This window comes from Pseudoliparis swirei, chromosome 9 (genome assembly GCF_029220125.1).
Source record: "Pseudoliparis swirei isolate HS2019 ecotype Mariana Trench chromosome 9, NWPU_hadal_v1, whole genome shotgun sequence".
Classification (NCBI taxonomy): domain Eukaryota; kingdom Metazoa; phylum Chordata; class Actinopteri; order Perciformes; family Liparidae; genus Pseudoliparis; species Pseudoliparis swirei.
In genome coordinates, this window is record NC_079396.1 from 47,397 (window position 1) to 65,419 (window position 18,023).

Consider the following 18,023-nt stretch of genomic DNA (forward strand, 5'->3'; position numbering starts at 1 on the left):
GAGCACAGATACTCAACTATATCTATCGATAAAACCAGAGGAAACCAACCAACTAAGTAAAATTCAAGCATGTCTTAAAGACATAAAAACATGGATGACCTGCAACTTCTTGATGTTAAACTCAGACAAAACCAAAGTAATTTTACTCGGCCCTGAGCACCTCAGAGATCAATGATCTGGTGATGTGGTTTCTGTAGACGGCATTGCCCTGGCATCCAACACCACTGTAAAGAATCTTGGAGTTATCTTTGATTGGGACTTGTCCTTTAACTCCCACGTAAAGCAAATCTCAAGGACTGCATTCTTTCATCTACGTAATATTTCAAAAATCAGGCACATCTTGTCTCAAAAAGATGCAGAAAAATTGGTTCACGCGTTCGTTACTTCGAGACTGGATTACTGCAACTCCTTATTATCAGGCTGCTCTATAAGTCTTAGGTCAACTCCTTATTATCAGGCTGCTCTATAAGTCTTAGGTCAACTCCTTATTATCAGGCTGCTCTATAAGTCTCTTAGGTCCCTCCAGTTGATCCAGAATGCTGCAGCTCGTGTTCTCACTAAACTAAGAACAGAGATCACATCACTCCTGCACTAGCTGCTCTGCACTGGCTCCCAGTAACATCAAGAATCACTTTTAAAATTCTTCTCTTAACGTACAAAGCCTTGATTGGTGATGCTCCATCATATCTTAAGGAGCTTGTAGTACCATATTGCCCCACTAGAGAGCTGCCTCACTAAATGCGGGACTACTTGTAGTTCCTAGAGTCTTAAAAAGTAGAATGGGAGCCAGAGCCTTTAGTTATCAAGCTCCTCTTTTATGGAACCAGCTTCCAATTTCAGTCCGGGAGGCAGACACAGTCACCTCGTTTAAGAGTCGACTGAAGACCTTCCTCTTTGACAGAGCTTATAGTTAGGGCTGAATCAGGTTCACCTGGTCCAGCCCCTTGATATGCTGCTATAGGCTTATAGCTGCCGGGGGACGTTTAGGATGCACTGAGTACCTATCTCCTCTCCTCTCTCCTTATGGACGTTTAGGGTGCACTGAGCACCTCTATCATACCTGCAAACTCATGAGGGGTGAAAAAGGTGACAACGGGGGAGGGGGGTGCAGGTGACTTTTTGTTGTCACCACACCACATCCACGTTGTTTGAAGCCTCAAAGCTTTTAGAACCACAACTACAGTCATTTTATTGTTCTGACCACAAATCTAAATAATGATAATAAACAGTTTAAGAACAAAAGGCCCTCCGCTCTGACTCAGCCCTGTAATGATAGTAATAACAAATATACATTGTCATTATATATAATATGGTTAAAGTCATTCATGAACCAACTTACTTTTTTTTGCCTGAACAGTCCTCATGGACTTGTACCTGAATCTGTTCTGTCTCTACCTGTTTGTCACGATTAGGGCTGCAACAACGAATCGATAAAATCGATAAAATTCGATTATTAAAATAGTTGGCAACGAATTTCATTATCGATTCGTTGTGTCGCGCGATTATTACGGCGCTCAATAAGTCACGGAGCATAAACAAAGTTGATTTGAGTGCAGAGCGGCGCAGGAGAAACAAGAGTGTAGCAGAGGGAGAGGAGAGAAGGAACGCTGCGTTGTGAGAGCCAATCAGCGCTGAGCTGCTCCTCTGTTGATGAATCTAATTGGCTGCTGCTGCTCACGTGGCGCTGGATGCGGAAGTCCTTCACGTAGTCGGAGACATTCACGGAGCTAAGTGCGCCCGGTGACGTTATGAACCCAGACACCAGGGCGCTACATGTCACGACGTGTGTGGCATTTCCACAAGAGTAGAACGTAGAAAACGTGGTTATTTATTCCGTGGCGGATAGCGGAAAATATTTTTCCACGGAGAAAGGCAACGGAGATAAGCCACAACGCCACGCTGAGCTGCTGCGCGCGTGCAGATATTTAACGGAGCGGAGCAGCGCGCGCCTGATCGGGACACGTCTCATCAAAGATGTTCTATTGTGAAGAGCACCACTTCACATGTTTTCCGCGTCTCACTGCAATCTCAACGGCAGCGGGCCAGGTGAAAAAAAAATAATATCTGAACGCGTCTCTGATATTGTTCAGGGGGCCGCATGGGGACCACTGCTCAGGAGAGGAAAGCTGTCAGTCTGTTTGTGACGGGTTCATCACCATGGTGACCAGTGAACAGGTTCATCACATGCTGACCAGTGAACAGGTTCATCACCATGGTGACCAGTGGATCTCCAGGACCTTTCCATGACTTTAAACCAAATTTCCATGATTAAACATTTTGTGAAAACTGTCTATACGTGACAAAGTGAAAAGATATAGTATTTAAACTAACAATGAGAATTCCAAAGCATACCGTATATATACCGTGTAAATTAACATCTGAATAAAACAAATTTGCATTACTTTTCCAAATATTTTGGGATTTTATTTTTTTCAATTACTTTTCTAGGCCTGCTAATAGCCATTTAAAAATGCCATGACTTTTCCAGGTTTTCCATGACCGTACGGACCCTGTTTTGAATAAAGGGTTGAAAATTAAAGTGTTTTTGTTTTTTTATCCGATTAATCGATTAATCGATAAAATAATCAACAGATTAATCGATTATCAAAATAATCGTTAGTTGCAGCCCTAGTCACGATACTCATATTATAACTTCTATACATATTACATACCTGCCATAAATATCATGATACCCGATACCAGAATTCAATACAATACCATAAAAACAATATGGTACCATAAATACGAGACTGGTATATTTATCTATAATAGTAATAAATAAATCATCTGTATGGTTCACTTATTACCAACTTTTTCAACACTTAACAAATGACAGTAATATTAGTATTAATACAGCCAGATATGAATGAAACTACATGGTTCCATCATAGCATTGATTATACACTATGAGGCCGTTAGTCTCTGACCAGATGATCCACAGTTCATCAGGATGAGCAGCTGGAGAGTTACAGAACTTTACAGACTGAAACATTTCACTTCTGGCATCTTTTTATTTTTTAAGCCGAAGTCTCTAAGCTCCGCCTCTTCTCTCGCTGTGAGCTGCGCAGCGCAGTGTGCGCAGACAGCTCGACACGGAGCAGCGCGTGAGCTCTGATCGCTCTCTTAATTAAGTATTGATACTAAAAATATGCTAAATCACATCGTGTTTAACGTATGGGTACTTTGTTAGCATCGCTACACCGTGCAGCGTGACAGCAGTAGATGTAGCGGACTGACATTCAAGCTAACCTGAACCCCCAAACGCTGTGGACATCTGAACGCTGATTGGCCGAGACGCGACACGTCCCATCAAAGATGTTTTATTGCGAAGAGCAACACTTCACACTTTTCTCCGCGTCTCACTGCAATCTCAACGGCAGCGGGCCAGGTGACCCCCCCCCCAAAACAAAAACTCTTCGGATCTCCACGATTCACGTGGTTGACCTATTTTGAGTTCAAAACGGTGAATTTCACCGAAAGGTGACAAGTTTGCAGGTATGCTATCTCCTCTTTTTTTCTCTCCTTAGGGATGAATTTTCATCTCTCCATCACACGTTACTAACTCTGCTTTCTCCCCGGAGTCCTTTTGACTTCACGTCTCATGGGGTCATCGGACCCTATGAGACGGCATAGATCCTATCTGCTGATGGATCATCGAGGTCTGGGTCGTGGAATTCCTGCTCCTGACTGCGCCACTGTCCTGTTGAGACTCCGCCCACTCCGCCATCTGCCTGATGGATCGTGGAGGTCTCCATCGTGGAATATGCCTACTATGAACTCTTCATACACTCTGTCACATTCATTGAATGTATTTTAACTCTAAATCTGTCCTTCTGGTCACATGACATCTATTGTTCTGTCCATCCTGGAGAGGGATCCTCCTCTGTTGCTCTCCTGAAGGTTTCTTCCCTTTTTTTCCCCTGAAGGGTTATTTGGGAGTTGTTCCTGATCCGATGTGAGGTTTTGGGGCAGGGATGTCTATGTGAAAGGGAATGTACCAGGAAAGTACCAGGGACATTTGTGGGACAGTGAATGACACCTGCTGGACAGTCCCTTCAGGGCAGGCCCAGGAGTGACTATACCCTGCCAGGGAATGTCCAGGGTCAATAGGACAATGAGTGACACCTGCTGGACAATAGGCCTAATCGTGAAATCCCCCTATCAAAGAACCAGGGACATTGGGTGGACATTGACTGACACCGGGTGGACTATATGCCAAAATACATTGGTCTGTCGGGCCTCTGGAGCACCCTCCATGACCTTGCGCACCCTCCGTCCCCTTGGACCCCAAACTTAAGCACTGCCCTGAGTTAAAACCATTCTGCCGAATTTTTTTAATTTCGGGCCCCTGGTGGTATAAACGAAAATAATTGATATTGCCCGTGTCAAAACATAACCCACCAGGGGCCCGAAGCATATTTTTTTTTCCAGAGGGGTTTTAACTCAGAGATGTGGCCCCGATCCTGGGTACTTTTCTTGCAAATTGACCGTTTTCCTCCCATACAAAGGAGTACTTTTAGCCATCAGGACGGGGACATTTTTCATACTCGGCCGGCCCATACACACGGTTTACAAATGTCCCAGTTAATATACAAGGGATTAGGGACATTCGTCATATACGGCTGGCCCATACAACCGGTTTGCAAATGTCCGAGTATCAGTTACAAGGGAAGTTGCCTGCATCTCATATAGAGACATTTCCTGGAACTTGCATGTGCGTGGCATGTATTATGAACGACTCGGCTCCCCCTGGTGGCGAGAAGAGAGCAATTGACATTTGCAATACTTTTATTGCTTTTAAAAAAAATTAATAACGCGGCGAGCGAAGGTCAGAACTGAAATCTTTTTCCTCCACAGGGTACCTTGGAAGGGGCACTGTGTCCCTGAGGTGTTTTTTTGATTTTTAGCGGCCTCCTAGGGCTCCGAAACTCGGCCGGCAACTCTTGATACCCGGACGCGCGACGTGTATGGCTGATGTTCCCAAGTTCATTCAGGCTGGCTATACAAATAAACTGAATAAAATTTAAAAAAATTAATAGAGGGAGATCAACAGCGTGCAAGTTGACTGACTCAGTGGAGAGCCGTCCTTCAGAGGACCGCTGGCTCGATGCCCATGTGTCCTTGGGCAAGACACTTAGCCCAAATGTCTCCCGTAGCTGTTCTACGATGTGTGAATGTCAGTTACTGATGGACAGGTGAACCTTAGCTCCTCCCCTCAGGGTGTGAATGTCAGTTCTATTTCATCCTTCCTGACCGCCAGAGGCGGTGCTTAGCACTGGATATCTTTGTCTCGCGCACACGCAGGTTGAGTCTGAATAACAACAAAGTCACCTGTGACCTCCGATGACCCCCAGCCGGGTATAAGTTCCGGTGACATCTCGAGATCAGTCCTTTTTCATCTTCTCGCAAACGCTGGCTTTTCTCTACGGCGGACCATCAAGTCGGACTGGAAAACACAGAGGTCTCTCTCGGTCTCCACCAGAGCACCTTCAGCGTGAAGCTTCAATCGGGTGACACAGTTGTTGTCTCTGACTGCAGATCTCTCAGGAGCAGAGCTCTCGCTCAGCTAACTGTGCTAACGAGAGCGCGTCCGCTCGGTGTCGCTAGGCGGCTACATCGGCTCCGGCTCTCTGTAGCGTGCGGGCAGCGTGTGTGTTGACCTTGGTAGCATGGCCGCCGTGCATAGCTAGCAGAGTGTGTCCACTCAGGCTAACGGAGGCTACGCTAAATCTGACAGCTACCTGGACCTAGACCTCAGTAGCAGAGTGCTCCCGCTCAAGCTACTGCTGCGACCCCAGCAGTCACAGCTACCGTGCTGGTGAGGACAGCGTTCTCCCCTCACTAGACGGACTGTCTCTGACCCGTTCCATGGGAACCGGGCCACAGTAGCAAGCTACGGCTAGGACCCCATCAATCAGAGCTGCAATACGGGTAAGGAGAGTGTCCTCACTCACTAATAGGCATGGTGCAGTGCCCTGTGCCCATTATGCTAGAGTTTTTGCAGTCCCTCCTAGATCAGGGCCGGTCTCCCTCTACCCTGAGGGTGAATGTAGCTCCTACCTCATGGCAGCATGTGAAGATCAACAATGACATGTAGGGAGCCACAGGCTGGTGTCTCTCTTCCAAGGGCTCCTCCTTAGGACCTGCCCATGGTACTGGACACCCGATGCTCGCCTCCTTCTGAACCCCTGGCGGGGTCAGAACTAAGGTGGCTGTCGGCAAAGACCGTTTTCCTCCTTGCCATCACTTCAGCAAAGAGAGTAGGCGAGTCGGGGAGTGAATCCCATCTTAGCTGGAACTCAGATGGCTCGGGGTCACACTATCTCAACCAGCCTGTCCGGCTTGCACAGTTTGACCCCCCATTGGGAGAGGAGCGGTCAGAGCTCCTGTGCGGGCCCTCAGAATGTCGAAGCCATCACAGGCATACGACAGTCAGAGCAGCTTTTCATCTGTCATGGTGGATCTAAGGAGGCGGTGCCCTCTCCAAGCAGTACCTGTCCCTCTGGATTTTGGAGGCCGTTGCCTGTGCAGACAGAGCGAATGGCAGCGCTCTGCCATCCGGAGCAAAGAGCCGTTCGATCAGGAGTGTTTCCACGTCATGGGCAACCCTGAGAGGTGTGCCAGTGGAAGATACATGTGCTGCTTGGGCATCACCGAGCACATTCACCAAGTTCTACAGAGTGAACGTTGCCACCCCCTCACCCACTGGGGCTGGTTCTCCGTCCAGAGCCCTCTGCCTGATCCATACAAGGTCGGCTCCTTGGGATTCCTTGTGACTGTTGATATAAGGCATCCAGTGCTAAGCTCCGCCTCTGGCGGTCAGGAAGGATGAAATAGAACGCAAGTTACGTATGTAACTATGGTTCTATGAATCCTGGATGACCCCCAGAGTTCTTGGTCACTCGGAATCACGAGATTCCGAGTGACTGATCTCAGGATGACACCGGAACTTATATCCGGCTGGAGGTCATCCGAGGTCACAGGTGACTTTGTTGTTATTAAGACTCGACCTGCTATGCGCAAGACAGAAGATATCCAGAACTAAGTCATCCAGGATTCATAGAACCATAGTTACATACGTAACTTGCGTTACTGATGGACAGGTGAATTTTAGCCCCTCCCACCGGTGTGTTTACCTGTCGTACAGGTGGAGCTGCAGGGAGCATAAGCAGAAACCTTCCAGCGATACATGTCCGCCAGACTAACATCTGGCTCCAAACCCACGTCAAAGTCATTACTGGGGAGAGACAGAGACACCAGGGAGTCATCACTGTGACGCTGTCAGGAGAAAAGGAAGTTAACCCAGGACGGAGCTATGACATCATATCGCCTGTAGAACACATGACGGCCCTCCTATGGAAGTCATTGCAGTCGCCTGTAGACATCTTGCACAGCGCCTTCACACTGTGTCCTCCGCTGTGGCCTCTTACCTCTCTGAGCCGGCTGCATGGACTGAAGGCCCCTGCACCAGGATGGCAGTGTGTGTGTCTGTGTGCGTAACAGAGTGTGTGTCGGTAGCCGTGTCTGCTGGTGGGTCAGTCAGCGGGCCGTCCACAGAGTGTGTGTTGGAATGTGTGTGGTTGTAGTGCAAGTCCTCCAGCAGCAGATAGGGGGCGTCTTCTGGCTGCTGGGCTGCAGAATGAACACTGGGACTCCCTGTGAAGGAGAGAAGCCCATGAGTGGAGGCGGATTGGGGTATTAACAGAAGAATTAATCTGATTTTATGTCTGGTCTGATCCCTGGGGTAACCCAGAAGTAACTCAGGGGAACTCAGGGGGATTCAGGGATAACTCAGGGGGAACCCAGGGATAACCCAGTGGTAACCCAGGGGTAACCCAGTGGTAACCCAGGGGGAACCTAGGGGGAACCAAGTGTTAACCCAGGGGTAACCCAGTGGCAACCCAGGGGGAACCAAGTGTTAACCCAGGGGTAACTCAGGGATAACACAGGGATAACCCAGTGGTAACTCAGGGGAACCCAGTGGTAACCCAGGGGTAACTCAGGGATAACTCAGGGGGAACCCAGGGTAACCCAGGGGGAACCCAGGGGGAACCCAGTGGTAACCCAGGGGGAACCTAGGGGGAACCAAGTGTTAACCCAGTGGTAACCCAGGGGTAACCTAGGGGGAACCAAGTGTTAACCCAGTGGTAACCTAGGGGTAACCTAGGGGGAACCAAGTGTTAACCCAGTGGGAACCAAGTGTTAACCCAGCGGGAACTCAGGGGGAACCAAGTGTTAACCCAGGGGGAACTCAGGGGGAACCAAGTGGTAACCCAGGGGTAACCCAGGGGGAACCAAGTGTTAACCCAGTAGTAACCCAGGGGGAACCCAGTGGGAACTCAGGGGGAACCCAGTGGGAACTCAGGGAGAACCCAGTGGTAACCCCGGGGGAACCAAGTGTTAACCCAGTGGTAACCCAGGGGGAACTCAGTGACCCAGTGGTAACCCAGGGGGAACCAAGTGTTAACCCAGGGAACTCAGTGGGAACCCAGGGGAACCAAGTGGTAACCCAGTGGTAACTCAGGGGGAACCAAGTGTTAACCCAGTGGGAACTCAGGGGGAACCCAGGGGGAACTAAGTGTTAATTCAGGGGGAACCCAGGAGTAACCCAGTGGTAACTCAGGGGGAACCCATGGGGAACCCAGTGTTAACTCAGGGGGAACCCAGTGGTAACTCAGGGGGAACCCAGTGTTAACTCAGGGGGAACCCAGTGGTAAGCCAGGGGGAACTCAGGGGTAACCAAGTGGTAACCCAGGGGGAACCCAGTGGGAACTCAGGGGGAACCCAGTGGGAACCCAGGGGGAACCAAGTGTTAACCCAGTGGGAACTCAGGGGGAACCAAGTGTTAACTCAGGGGTAACCCAGTGGTAACCCAGTGGGAACCAAGTGTTAACCCAGTGGGAACCCAGGGGAACCCAGGGAACCCAGGGGAACCAGGGAACCCAGTGGAACTCAGGGGGAACCCAGGGGGAACCAAGTGTTAACCCAGTGGTAACCAGGGCAGTGGTACCCAGGGGAACCAAGTTAACCCAGTGGGGAACTCAGGGGAACCAAGTGTTAACTCAGGGGAACCCAGGGGAACCAAGTGTTAACCCAGTGGAACTCAGGGGAACCAAGTGTTAACCCAGTGGTAACCCAGGGGAAACCAAGTGTTAACCCAGTGGTAACCCAGGGGGAACCCAGTGGTAAGCCAGGGGGAACTCAGGGGTAACCCAGGGGGAACCAAGTGTTAACCCAGTGGTAACCCAGGGGGAACCAAGTGTTAACCCAGTGGGAACTCAGGGGGAACCAAGTGTTAACTCAGGGGGAACCAAGTGTTAACTCAGGGTAACCCAGTGTTAACCAGGGAACCAGGGGTAACCCAGTGGGAACCAAGTGGGAACTCAGGGGGAACCAAGTGTTAACCCAGTGGTAACCCAGTGGGAACTCAAGTGGTAACCCAGGGGGAACTCAGGGGTAACCCAGGGGGAACTCAGGGGGAACCCAGGGGAACCAAGTGGAACCCAGGGAACCAGCCCAGGGGGAACTCAGGGGGAACCCAGTGGGAACCCCAGGGGAACCAAGTGTTAACCCAGTGGGAACTCAGGAGGAACCAAGTGTTAACCCAGGGGGAACCAAGTGTTAACTCAGGGGTAACCCAGGAGGAACCAAGTAGGGAACCCAGTGGGAACCAAGTGGGAACTCAGGGGGAACCAAGTGTTAACCCAGTGGTAACCCAGTGGGAACTCAGGGGGAACCAAGTGTTAACTCAGGGGGAACCAAGTGTTAACTCAGGGGTAACCCAGGGGGAACCAAGTGATAACCCAGGGATAACCCAGTGGGAACCAAGTGGGAACCCAGTGGGAACTCAGGGGGAACCCAGTGTTAACCCAGGGGGAACCAAGTGTTAACCCAGTGGTAACCCAGGGGGAACCCAGTGGGAACCCAGGGGGAACCCAGTGGGAACTCAGGGGGAACCAAGTGTTAACCCAGTGGTAACCCAGTGGGAACTCAGGGGGAACCCAGTGGGAACTCAGGGGGAACCCAGTGTTAACCCGGGGGAACCCAGGGAACCAGTGGTAACCCAGGGGGAACTCAGGGGGAACCCAGTGTTAACTCAGGGGGAACCCAGGAGTAACCCAGTGGGAACCAAGTGTTAACCCAGTGGGAACTCAGGGGGAACCAAGTGTTAACTCAGGGGTAACCCAGTGGTAACCCAGGGGGAACCAAGTGTTAACCCAGTGGTAACCCAGGGGGAACCAAGTGTTAACCCAGTGGGAACTCAGGGGGAACCAAGTGTTAACCCAGTGGGAACTCAGGGGGAACCCAGTGGTAACCCAGGGGGAACCAAGTGTTAACCCAGTGGTAACTCAGGGTGAACCCAGTGGTAACTCAGGGGGAACCCAGTGGTAACCCAGGGGAACCCAGTGGTAACCCAGGGGGAACCAAGTGTTAACCCAGTGGGAACTCAGGGGGAACCAAGTGTTAACCCAGTGGGAACTCAGGGGGAACCAAGTGTTAACCCAGGGGGAACCAAGTGTTAACCCAGGGGTAACCCAGTGGTAACCCAGGGGGAACCAAGTGTTAACCCAGTGGGAACTCAGGGGGAACCAAGTGTTAACCCAGGGGTAACCCAGTGGTAACCCAGGGGGAACCAAGTGTTAACCCAGTGGGAACTCAGGGGGAACCCAGTGGGAACCAAGGGGGAACCAAGTGTTAACTCAGGGGGAACCAAGTGTTAACCCAGGAGTAACCCAGTGGTAACCCAGGGGGAACCAAGTGGTAACCCAGGGGGAACTCAGGGGGAACCCAGTGGTAAGCCAGGGGGAACTCAGGGGTAACCCAGGGGGAACTCAGGGGGAACCCAGTGGGAACCCCAGGGGAACCAAGTGTTAACCCAGTGGGAACTCAGGAGGAACCAAGTGTTAACCCAGGGGGAACCAAGTGTTAACTCAGGGGTAACCCAGGGGGAACCAAGTGTTAACCCAGGAGGAACCAAGTAGGGAACCCAGTGGGAACTCAGGGGGAACCCAGTGTTAACCCAGGGGGAACCAAGTGTTAACCCAGTGGGAACTCAGGGGGAACCCAGTGGGAACTCAGGGGGAACCAAGTGTTAACTCAGGGGTAACCAAGTGTTAACCCAGGGATAACCCAGGGGGAACCAAGTGGGAACCCAGTGGTAACCCCGGGGGAACCAAGTGTTAACCCAGTGGTAACCCAGGGGGAACCAAGTGTTAGCCCAGGGGGAACCAAGTGTTAACCCAGTGTTAACCCAGGGGGAACCAAGTGTTAACCCAGTGGGAACTCAGGGGGAACGAAGTGTTAACCCAGGGATAACCACGTGTTAACCCAGTGGGAACTCAGGGGGAACCCAGTGGTAACCCCGGGGGAACCAAGTGTTAACCCAGGGGGAACCAAGTGTTAACCCAGTGGTAACCCAGGGGGAACCAAGTGTTAACCCAGTGGTAACCCAGGGGGAACCAAGTGTTAACCCAGTGGGAACTCAGGGGGAACCCAGGGGGAACCAAGTGTTAACCCAGTGGTAACCCAGGGGGAACCAAGTGTTAACCCAGTGGGAACTCAGGGGGAACCCAGGGGGAACCAAGTGTTAACCCAGTGGTAACCCAGGGGGAACCAAGTGTTAACCCAGGGGTAACCCAGGGGGAACCAAGTGTTAACCCAGTGGGAACTCAGGGGGAACCCAGTGGTAACCCAGGGGGAACCAAGTGGTAACCCAGGGGGAACTCAGGGGTAACCCAGGGGGAACTCAGGGGGAACCCAGTGGTAACCCAGGGGGAACTCAGGGGGAACCCAGTGGTAAGCCAGGGGGAACCAAGTGTTAACCCAGGGGGAACCAAGTGTTAACCCAGGAGGAACCAAGTGTTAACCCAGGGATAACCCAGGGGGAACCAAGTGTTAACCCAGGGATAACCCAGGGGGAACCAAGTGGGAACCCAGTGTTAACCCAGGGGGAACCAAGTGTTAACCCAGTGGGAACTCAGGGGGAACCAAGTGTTAACCCAGGGGGAACCAAGTGTTAACCCAGGGGGAACCCAGTGGTAACCCAGGGGGAACCCAGTGGTAAGCCAGGGGGAACCCAGTGGTAACCCAGGGGTAACTCAGGGGTAACGCAGTGGTAACCCAGGGGTAACCCAGTGGTAACCCAGGGGGAACTCAGAGGTAACTCAGGGGGAACCCAGTGGTAAGCCAGTGGTAACCCAGGGGGAACTCAGGGGTAACCCAGTGTTAACTCAGGGGGAACCCAGTGGTAAGCCAGTGGTAACCCAGGGGGAACTCAGGGGTAACCCAGGGGTAACCCAGGGGTAACTCAGGGGGAACCCAGTGGTAAGCCAGGGGGAACCCAGTGGTAAGCCAGTGGTAACCCAGGGGTAACTCAGGGGTAACGCAGTGGTAACCCAGGGGTAACTCAGGGGGAACCCAGGGGTAACCCAGGGGGAACTCAGGGGTAACCCAGGGGGAACTCAGGGGTAACCCAGGGGGAACTCAGGGGTAACCCAGGGGGAACCCAGGGGGAACTCAGGGGTAACTCAGGGGTAACCCAGGGGGAACCCAGTGGGAACTCAGGGGTAACCCAGGGGGAACTCAGGGGTAACTCAGGGGTAACTCAGGGGGAACCCAGGGGGAACTCAGGGGGAACTCAGGGGGAACTCAGGGGAACTCAGGGGGAACCCAGGGGGAACTCAGGGGTAACCCAGGGGTAACTCAGGGGTAACTCAGGGGGAACCCAGGGGGAACTCAGGGGTAACCCAGTGGTAAGCCAGGGGGAACTCAGGGGGAACCCAGGGGGAACTCAGGGGTAACTCAGGGGTAACTCAGGGGGAACTCAGGGGTAACCCAGTGGTAACCCAGGGGTAACCCAGGGGTAACTCAGGGGTAACGCAGTGGTAAGCCAGTGGTAACCCAGGGGTAACTCAGGGGGAACCCAGTGGTAAGCCAGTGGTAACCCAGGGGTAACTCAGGGGTAACGCAGTGGTAACCCAGGGGGAACTCAGGGGGAACTCAGGGGGAACTCAGGGGTAACCCAGGGGTAACTCAGGGGGAACCCAGGGGTAAACCAGGGGTAACCCAGGGGGAACCCGCGCTGCCGTTGGGAGAACATGCGCTCAAACCGATCCCCGGCCCTCTTGCTGTGCTAGCCACGACTTCACTGAGTAATATTAAGAGGAAACATGTCCTGACAAAATGTTGAGTTTATTCATGAACATATGAAAGCACCGAAGACAAAGAAGTGAGGCTCCATGTGTGTCCTACCCAGCAGGGGGTGCACTAGGGTGATGTCATCGGCAGTGTGGGGCTCGTCAATGGAGTTTGAGGAACTTCCTTAAAGAACAGAGAAGCTCATTAGAGCTCGTACAGACAGATGAACACATCTCGGCCTGAAGGAGGTTCTTTCTGAGAGCACGAGAGGCTCATGTTATAATAATAATAATAAAGTTGACTATTAGAAGAAGTATCAGCATGCACACACGGGTCTGAGACTCACGGTAGCCTGCAGGCACAGCAGGGCCCGGCTGCACCTCGTTGAGGCTGAACACATCACTGGTTCCACCTCGGTAGACCAGCATGCCGGCCGGCGGGGGGGGGCTGGGGGTCCTGACTGCCCAGACTGCCTCCTCTTCCTCCTCCTGTGATTGGTCCTCGGCTTCCAGCTGGCTGTTGTACTGATAGACAGATGTCGCACTCCCATCAGTGGCTCTGAGCTGATCCACCTGGTTGAAGGTGAGGTTCAGGTGGGAGGAGCCTGCAGCAGCAGGGAGGTGGTGGGAGGAGCCTGGCGCAGCAGGGAGGTGGTGGGAGGGGCCTGGAGCAGCAGGGAGGTGGTGGGAGGAGCGGGGGATGGTGTACTCGTAGGTGATGTGGGGAAGCTTCCCGTTCAGGTTGTAGTACTTCAGAGAGAAGACCACCGGTTACCACCCAACACGTGTGTGTAGTGTGGAGTGTGTAGTGTTTAGTGTGTGTACCATAGCGTTCAGGCCCTGCAGGGTGGGCCCCGGGGCCAGGATGTACTCCAGCCCGTCAGAGAACACGCTGCTTGGACGTCGGTATTTAATCACTGTTCCTGCCACGTGGAAGTTCTGAGGGTTGTCGAACACAGAGTTCCCGTTGAAGAAGAAGTGACCCGCTTCATCTGAGAGGGCTGAGGAGAGGAGACCAGGTCACACTAACTAACCACTCTCACCTGAGAGGACTACAGGAGACATGGACCAGGTCACACTAACTAACCACTCTCACCTGAGAGGACTACAGGAGACATGGACCAGGTCACACTAACTAACCACTCTCACCTGAGAGGACTACAGGAGACATGGACCAGGTCACACTAACTAACCACTCTCACCTGAGAGGACTACAGGAGACATGGACCAGGTCACACTAACTAACCACTCTCACCTGAGAGGACTACAGGAGACATGGACCAGGTCACACTAACTAACCACTCTCACCTGAGAGAACTGTGATTTGGGGCGATATAAAATTATTTGAAAATAACATTTGAATATGTAAACATACTCAGATGACCTGCTGGTGACCAGAGCAATGACCTGAAGGAAGCGGCTCTCACCCAGGATGTTCTCCGTCCTGTGTCTCTCGATGATCTGGATGTCTGACGCTCCAGCTGGGATGTGGGTGACCAACACATAGCCTGATGACAGAAGCACCTCCTTTACACACAGGCAGTCAGGGTGGTGTCAGGAACACTGTCACACATGTGTGTACTACAGACCATACCTGCAAACTCATGAGGGGTGAAAAAGGTGACAACGGGGGGGGGGTGCAGGTGACTTTTTTTTTTTTTTGTCACCACACCACATCCACGTTGTTTGAAGCCTCAAAGCTTTTAGAACCACAACTACAGTCATTTTATTGTTCTGACCACAAATCTAAATGATAATAAACATTTTAAGAACAAAAGGTTCTCCGCTCTGACTCAGCCCTGTAATGATAGTAATAACAAATATACATTGTCATTATATATAATATGGTTAAAGTCATTCATGAACCAACTTCCTTTTTTTTGCCTGAACAGTCCTCATGGACTTGTCCCTGAATCTGTTCTGTCTCTACCTGTTTGTCACGATACTCATATTATAACTTCTATACATATTACATACCTGCCATAAATATCATGATACCCGATACCAGAATTCAATACACCATACAAACAATATGGTACCATAATTACGAGACCGGTATATTTATCTATAATAGTAATAAATAACACATCTGTATGGTTCACTTTTTACCAACTTTTTCAACACTTAACAAATGACAGTAATATTAGTATTAATACAGCCAGATATGAATGAAACTACATGGTTCCATCATAGCATTGATTATACACTATGAGGCCGTTAGTCTCTGACCAGATGATCCACAGTTCATCAGGATGAGCAGCTGGAGAGTTACACAACTTTACAGACTGAAACATTTCACTTCTGGCATCATTTTATTTTTTAAGCCGAAGTCTCTAAGCTCCGCCACTTCTCTCGCTGTGAGCTGCGCAGCGCAGTGTGCGCAGACAGCTCGACACGGAGCAGCGCGTGAGCTCTGATCGCTCTCTTAATGAAGTATCGATACTAACAATATGCTAAATCACATCGTGTTTAACGTACGGGTACTTTGTTAGCATCGCTACACCGTGCAGCGTGACAGGAGTAGATGTAGCGGCTAACATTCAAGCTAACCTGAACCCCCAAACGATGTCGACATCTTGACGCTGATTGGCCGAGACTCGACACGTCCCATCAAAGATGTTTTATTGCGAAGAGCAACACTTCACACTTTTCTCCGCGTCTCACTGCAATCTCAACGGCAGCGGGCCAGGTGACCCCCAAAAACAAACACTCTTCGGATCTCCACGATTCACGTGGATGACCTATTTTGAGTTCAAAACGGTGAATTTCACCGAAAGGTGACAAGTTTGCAGGTATGACAGACACACACATGTGTGTCGTACAGGCACACACCAGCATGGCGTGAACATCTCTGACCAGGAAGCTACCTGCATTACCTCCACCCATAGTAACTAAGGGAGTCATAGTAACAAAGGGAGTCATAGTAACACAGGGAGTCATAGTGACTACGGGAGTCATAGTAACAAAGGGAGTCATAAAAATACATTTAAATATACACTTTTATTAATCCCCAAGGGGAAATTAGTTCTCTGCATTTAACCCATCCTTAGTTATTAAGGAGCAGTGGGCTGCGGTGATGCGCCCGGGAAGCAACTGGGGGTTCAGTGCCTTGCTCAAGGACACTTCGACTTGCAGCTAATGGGGAGAGCGGGGATCGAACCCACGACCTTGCGGTTGAATACTGATGGCGCGGCTGTGTCCAGACGCCGTCGAGGTAGCTCCGCGGAGATTGTGCGCTCTTTTAGTTTTTGTGTTTATTTTTAATATTTTCTTTGCCACAAACACATCGGCAATAACAGCATACGACCGCAGCACACTTTTGGACATAAACTTTTGCGCAAAACAAGGGTTTTGTCCACTTTGTCCATCGATCCAGCGTGGCGGCAGAGATCGTCGAGCAACCACAACAACAACAGTGGAGCCGCTACTACGGGGGACGACGAAACATCGAGGGAAACGGAGCGGGATTCGAACAGACTGAGAGTTCAAGCCCACCGTCCACCTCTGCCCAGCATCCTTCTTGCTAACGCCCAGTCTCTGGAAAATAAGATGGATGATGTTAGGCAAGGATCAGATTCCAACGGGACATGAGGGACTGTAACATCTTTGTCTGACGGAAACATGGCTGACGCTGGTGCCGGATCGAGTCATATGCCCAACCGAGTCCTTCTCTGTTTTCCGTGCAGACAGAACGGAAGAGTCTGGTAAATCTAAGGGTGGAGGGTTTGCTTCATGACTAACAACAAGTGGTGCAACCCCAAGGACATTAAGACTCTTTCTCGCTCCTGCTCGAACCTGGAACATCTGACGATCTCATGCCGCCCATTCTACCTTCCCGGAGTTCAGCTCGGTCATCACCACAGCCGCTACATTCCACCACAAGCGGACACCGACGTAGCACTATCGGACCTACATGATGTGTTATGTCGGCATCAGAACAAGTATCCCGACGCTGCTGTGGTGGTGGCTGGGGACTTTAATAGGCAAACCTAAAAAGTCATGCCGAACTTTCACCAGCACATTACGTGCTACCAGAGGGAAAGAACGTTGGACCACTGCTATACGCCATTCAAGAGAGGCTACAAGGCTGTCTCTCTCCTCCGCTCGCAAATCAGACCATGCCGCCATTTTCCTGCTACCGAGTACCGCAAAAGATCGCGGGAAGCGGTAGTGACGAGGGACGAAGCGGTGGTCTGACCAATCAGAGGCTGAGCTACAGGACGCTGCGTGTCGCCGACTGGGACATGATCCAATCCAGTTCCAGTGACGCCAGCGAGTTTATGGAAGTAGCAATGAGCCTCATAGCAACGCTTAGCGGACACCATCGCCCCACGGTAAAAGTTAGGGTCTTTCCTAACCAAAAGCCGTGGGTTGATAGATCCATCCGTGAAGCTGTGAACGCCTGCATTGCTGCCTATAACTCCGGTCTTGTATCCGCAACATGGACGAGTACAAGGCAGCGGTCTATGGACTGAGGAGGGCGGTGAAGGAGGCCAAGAGGAGGTACCGAGACAGAGTGGAATCACAGATGGAGCAGCGCGACACCAGGCGCCTATGGCAGGGGCTACGGACTATCACAGACTACCAGAGCAGACCCGCGCAATGGTGAGTGCCGACGCATCCCTAGCGGACGACCTGAACTCATTTTATGCACGGTTTGAGGCTAGCAACAACAGCGCTAGCTCGCCTAACAACAACACCGTTAGCGTAGCCGAGGTGAGTTCTACCGCTGGGGATGAACACACACCTCTGTGACCGAGCACAGTGTGAGGAGGGCTCTGTTGAGGGTGAACACCAGGAAAGCTGCAGGTCCAGATGGCATATCTGGGCGAGTACTGAAGACCTGTGCTAACCAGCTAGCTCCAGTGTTCACCACAATATTCAACC

General features: G+C 51.3%; 1 protein-coding gene across 11 annotated transcripts in view; it reads right to left on the bottom strand.

Moving 5' to 3' along the window:
* si:ch211-267e7.3 (ADAMTS-like protein 2) overlaps nucleotides 1-18,023 on the bottom strand; it is a 62,000-nt gene that overhangs the window by 2,530 nt on the left and 41,447 nt on the right. For 9 of the 11 annotated variants that reach the window (XM_056424153.1, XM_056424158.1, XM_056424155.1 and 6 more), the window contains 6 exons: nucleotides 14,564-14,644; nucleotides 13,962-14,137; nucleotides 13,484-13,886; nucleotides 13,252-13,320; nucleotides 7,431-7,656; nucleotides 7,137-7,237 (listed from right to left, as the gene is read on the bottom strand). In XM_056424153.1, the coding sequence (XP_056280128.1) occupies nucleotides 7,137-7,237; nucleotides 7,431-7,656; nucleotides 13,252-13,320; nucleotides 13,484-13,886; nucleotides 13,962-14,137; nucleotides 14,564-14,644 (1,056 nt within the window). The remainder of the gene's footprint in view (nucleotides 1-7,136; nucleotides 7,238-7,430; nucleotides 7,657-13,251; nucleotides 13,321-13,483; nucleotides 13,887-13,961; nucleotides 14,138-14,563; nucleotides 14,645-18,023) is intronic. The other 2 variants (XM_056424157.1, XM_056424156.1) reach the window with 2 other exon arrangements.